This window comes from Lipotes vexillifer, unplaced genomic scaffold (genome assembly GCF_000442215.2).
Source record: "Lipotes vexillifer unplaced genomic scaffold, Lipotes_vexillifer_v1.1 scaffold253, whole genome shotgun sequence".
Taxonomy (NCBI): domain Eukaryota; kingdom Metazoa; phylum Chordata; class Mammalia; order Artiodactyla; family Lipotidae; genus Lipotes; species Lipotes vexillifer.
In genome coordinates, this window is record NW_006780322.1 from 2,702,157 (window position 1) to 2,707,629 (window position 5,473).

Below are 5,473 nucleotides of genomic sequence, written 5' to 3' on the forward strand. Positions count from 1 at the left end.
CAGGAGCCTTAGAAGCCCTCTGTCGCCACGGGAGGTGCACAGTGTGCGGAGACCCAATCTGTTTGGTGTCACCGGACAAAGGCCCAGGGGCACACGCTGCTGCAGTCCGTTCCCTCCCCTCCAGTTCCGAGTACCCACGTGCAGTCCCAGCCTCCCTGCCCGGCTGGGTCACCTGTGGGCCACCTGGAAGCTCAGACCTTTCAGGTGTGCGTGTGCGCGCGCGCGCGCGCGCGCGCAGGATGCGGCAGCGGGTCCACCGGCACCCGAGTTCAAGAGACCACCCAGGGCGGCAGCAAGAGCTGAGAACACAAGGAGCCGCCAAACGCCCTGCACAGTTCCCTGAAAATGAAATGGTGCACGCAAGAGACACCAACAAGACTATGCATTTGGCTGCAGGTCTGCTTCTGCTTGTGTGTGTTGGGGGTGGGGTGGGGGCATGGATATAAAGGAGAAAAATAAAGAGCAAAAATGAAAGGGCCTAGCACAGACCTGCCCGAGAATGCGGGTCCTTCTGCCATAAACAAGGCATAAACAAAACAAAAACAATCCCAGGAAAATATAAAAGAAACCTAATACCCGCCACAAGCCCCCAAACTAAAACTAAAACCAAAAACCCCAAAATGCAATCCCCTGCATGAATCATTTAAACCTTTCAACCACTGCCTGGCGGGCTGGTCCTGGGTTATCTCCTTTCTTAGCAGACTTATACTGAAGCTATAGTCTGAGGTCCGGTGTCTGGAGGGCCCAGGCGCTGGGACTCGCAATCCAGTGCTCCTTCCAATACAACACTCTGCCTCACCGACTCCACTGCCAAGACACCCCATCAGGAAGATGGCAGGTGTGCCCTTGTGGAGCTGCCACGACCTGCCAGGGGAGGACTGATAGGTCTGGGCGGAGTCCTCCTAGGTCCAGGGGCTGCTGTAAATCCAAGTAGAAAGGGAGGCGACGCTGGTCAACGCTGAGCCCAGACCTGGCTGCAGAAGGGGGTTGTCTGTTCCCATGGGTCGCTACTAGCTCAAGCCCCGGAAGGCTTGGCCCCTTGCCCAGCGTCCTCAGACATGTCTGCAGCATCCATCCAGTGCCCTGCCTGGTGTACACCATTGTGCTGTCTGTGTTTCGACCAATGCATTTCTGCAGCGCGGGTCCATCACTGCACTCAGATTCTCAGGGGGCTGCACCTCACTAAATTCAATGACCCCCTGCCCCAAACCCATATCCACAGAGGGAATTGTTCAGCCACAGCCAGAGGCCCTGGACTTCCTGTCCTCCCACATCCCCAGCCACTGGTCACATACATCAGGCTCCCAGATGAAAGCATTTCCGCTAGTGGGTGTTGGTGCTATGGGGTGAGGGGGGTAGCCATTCACTCAGTCAAAGGATTCCACAGTTTTCCTGTCCCCCTGCTCCCAGACAGAGGGGTGCTGAGCCAGGCCCGGAGTGCCGCAGGCCTCAAGCCGCGGGAGTGCCCAGCCGGCAGCCTCTAAATCCTGCTCCACTCAGGCCAAGGTGGCAGCACAGAGTTGGTGAGGCCCCATTGGGGTTTTGAGACTGGCAGGTCAGAGGGACGCTTTGGGTGAGCTGGGACCAGCGCTAGGCATTGTTCATAACATCTGCTGGGTGGGGTGACGCTGGCAGGCAGCCATTTCCGGCTCTGTCCAGAGGGGTTGTTGAATTCGACTCTGGATTAATTTGCGAATCACGTAGGTGCATCTGAATGTGCGTAGACTGTGGGGTTTGGGAGTTTTGGGGTGAGAGCTGTCCCACCTCTTCTGATTGCAGGGATCCCGGCTCAACAGAAAAAGCCATAGCACCCAAGGCTGCAGCTAACTTAGAGCCATGGCTCTCCTTCCATCTGCTTCCGGCCCGCGCCTTGTCCTTTCCAAACATAAAACAAAAGGATCTCCCACCCCTTCCCCTCATCAGTCAGCGGGCTGTGCAAGCAGAGGTGTGGGGCAGCCTAGGCGGCTTTAAAGTCCCTGTGGAAGCCTAGCTGTGTCCCCGGTGGGGTGTGTGGGGTGCCTGTTGTGTGTACGTCCGTCATCCCAGTGGCCTTGTTTGTGACCATGTGTGGCACGAAGCAGCCTCCATTTTGAGGCAGGAGATGCACCAAGGTCAGCCTCCCTGGCTCCCTGACCCACATTTTGCAGAGGCAGGGAAACATGAGTGATTGGTGGAGCGAGGGTTCCTCAAAGGGGATGCGGGGGGCCGCACTGCGTGGTCTGCAAGGTGGCACTGGGCCTCCTTTCATTAGCCGGTCCTTGACCCCTTGGCCGTTCACCTCCCAACACTTAACACAGCCTCTGGGCCCAGGGGGTGCAGTTGGGGAGGCCTCTGAGGAAGGAGGCCCACTGCCTGAAGCAGTTTGAGTCTCCTCAGAGTTCTCTCCCCTTTCACTCAATGGAATATTTATGGAGATCCTGTCGGTTGGCTGCAGTTTTATAGACACTATCTCTGACCCTTAGCAGAGCCCTTGTAGGGAAGCACTATGCTTTCTTTGTACAGATGAGGAAACTGAGGAACGGAGAGGCAAAGAAACTAGTTCAAGTTCAAAGGGCTGAAGTATTCCAAACCAACTTCGCTTAATTCCAGCACCAATACAAAGGGCTGTATTCCAAACCAACTTCGCTTAATTCCAGCACCAGGCTTTCCTCTTCTTCCCCTGCACCCTGTGACTCCTCCAGCAGATCTGCTACCCTGGGGTAGAGCCCTCAAGGGAGCAAGTGCTGAGTGCAAAAGAGACAGAAAGAAAGACCCAGAGAGAGTGGGGCTCTTTCCCAGAATCTTCCCCCCCCCCCCGCCAGCAGCCTGACACCTGAGATGCTAACTGCCTACCTCCCCCCTTTTTATGGTTTCCTCCAAGGGTACTTTGGGAGGATGTGTCCTTGGAAGTCAAGGGTAAAATGTACTCTTCGCTTAGAGCATACTGGAGGGACATTCAGCCAGGGGCCAAGACCCTTCACCAGTGCAGGGCCTTTCATCTGTCAGAGCCTCTGCCCTGGGCCCAGTGGGGCTGGAGTGACACAGGTGACCCTGGCTAGGAGGGATTAACAGTAAATGATGTCCCTGGTATCTCAGGCCTGTAATAACCTCCTTGTCATTAAATGGAAAGGACAGAGGGATTTATGAGGGCCCTGTTTACCTTTTATTTCTTTTAGGTGCATAAATACCTCCTCTGTGCTCTATTTCCATTATACTGTATAAGTGTAATGGCACTGCTGTATTGCCTACACGCATTTGTAAAAGTACACCTGCCAATGCACACAAGCTGCCCCACATACAGTAGGGGGTCCATCTCTTCCTGGCTGTGGATTGCTCCTAGAGTGGGTGGTCTCTTGGAGGGTAATTTTTTACTCCTACCTTTTGTGAGTTATTTGACTGACATCTATACACAAAATCTATTCGATCTACATGTGGAGTTTGTAGAGCAGAAGGGATGGTAGGTGGACACAGAAGTCACAAGTGTCCAGGCAGAAGGAAATGACTACCCATAGATGGAGTGTGAGGTGGTGAGTGTCCTGCAGGGACTTGAGGTCCTAAATTTGGGAGTGTGGGCTTAAGGGGCTGATTTTCTGTTTCTGGAAGCCCTGCAGATTTCCTTAATGGAACTCCAAGCTGGCTGCTAACACCTTGTACCCAGGACATCCCACAGTCTATGGAATGAGATCTAATTTAATCCCAGGTGCCCAACAGGTCCACATACTTGTTGGAATCCCTGTTGGGTGGGGACCACCTCCCCATACCCTGTCCTTTGACCACCTCCCCATACCCTGTCCTTTGACCCAAGCCTTGACCCAGAACAGCGCTGGGTGACCATACCTGGCCTGGAGTTTCCTGTGTTTTCTGAAGACCAGGGTCCCTGAGTCTGTGTCCAAGATGGTCATCGGTCAACTTCACATTGGGCCGCCTCCATGCTCTACCTTAGCCCCTTTGCCCAGAGCCACCCAAACCCAGCGGCTGTGCCCGACCAGGCCAAGGTGTCCCAGTCTGTGTGTGGGTATCTCACACACAGCCCAGCCCAGATCAGACAAACTCGGGGTCCTGGTGCTGGAGCGAGCTCGAGCCAGTGTCAGTCAGGCTGGTTTCCCTTCCCTAGGCGGTGGCCGAGGAAATCAGCTCTGGCTGATTTCTTTCTAGGCCCTTAGGCTTGCAGGAGAGGTGCTCAAAGAGAAAGGGCAAGAAAAAGGCAGAGGGAGGAAGCCGGGAGCGAGTTGGAGGAGGAGGCCGGGGCAGCCGTTACTCTCGAGTGGCCTCTTCTAGGCGCTGGGTCTCCCGGTCCTGGGACTCCGGGATGATGGGGGAACAGACCTCAGCCTCCGACCACGGCCTAGGAACAGGCTGAAGGCAAGACTCCGGGATTCCCTTTCTTCTCCCATCTCGCCAGGCCCGGGTCCGGCGAAAGGCGAGCCTAGAGCTTCGCGTGAGGCTGTCTTTGGGGACCGGGGTAGCCTCAGCCTCGCGGCGAGGAAGCCAGGCAGAGCTGGGCACTCGGACGCTTGCAGCAAGGGAATGCGAGCTCGGCGGAGAGAAATGGCCAGGAAAGAAGAGAGGAGGGCGAAGGGTGAGGGAGAACGGGAGAGACGCAAAAAGCCCGGCCGGGAGGAGGCCGCGCCGAGAGCCGACTGCGCCCAGGCGCCGCGAGGAAGTGGGAACCGAGAAAGCGAAGCCCAGGCGGGCGGGCGGGGCGCACGCCGCCCTCCGCGTCCCGGCACCCTCTCCCGGGAGCGGCCCGGTGCGTCTGCGTGGCTGGGAACGGGAAACAGGGCTGGGCAGGGGGCGGGGAAGCGCCCCAGCTGCTGAGCGGAGCCTGGCCTCTTCCTCCCGCGGTTCCGGACGCTGGTGCCTCCTCGTCCTGACCCCACGACCCCGCGGGGGCCGCGGGGCGGGGACTCGGCTCTCCGCATCCCGCACTCGCAACTCCGCCCCCGCCACAGTAACCCGCCCGGATGGGCCTGGGAAACTGAGAATCGTGAGGCAGTGAAATGGGGATTTCTTCGGTACCGGGCGCCGCTTTGTCCCCTGCACTCAGCTCGATGTCCAGCACACAACAGACGCTCAAAACAATGTTTGCTGAATGAATGACTGAATGATGACTGTCTGAATGAATATATGAATTGGGAGGTGGAGGCTGCAGGAAGGTCGGAGGCGCCAGTAGGGGATGGGAGGGGCATCTGGTGGGCCAGGGCTTCGAGCTGTCCTCTTACCTCGCACCAGGATGCGGCGGCAGTGGTCTGCCTCTCCGAGCCCCGGCTGCCCGTCGCTGTCGGCGCCGCTCTCCCTGGAGCCCGCGGGGCTGGAAGCGGAGGTCCCGGCAGTCTCCTTTGGGCTACGGCCGCCGGCATCAGCACTCGAGTTCTCCGCTCCGCCGCGGTCCCCGCTGCGCCCGCTCCGCGACTCCCGGCGTGAGGTGCCGCGGTCGAACTCGGCGCCCCCATCGCCCATGCCGGCCGCCACCTTCGCCTTAGCCACCGCCTGG

General features: G+C 58.0%; 1 protein-coding gene across 1 annotated transcript in view; it reads right to left on the reverse strand.

Moving 5' to 3' along the window:
• Nucleotides 1-5,439, reverse strand: part of VAX2 (ventral anterior homeobox 2) — a 27,221-nt gene extending 21,782 nt beyond the window's left edge. The window contains exon 1 of the mRNA XM_007453398.1: nt 5,202-5,439. Coding sequence (XP_007453460.1) covers nt 5,202-5,439 — 238 coding nt within the window. The remainder of the gene's footprint in view (nt 1-5,201) is intronic.
• Between the last annotated feature and the right edge of the window lie 34 nt (nt 5,440-5,473).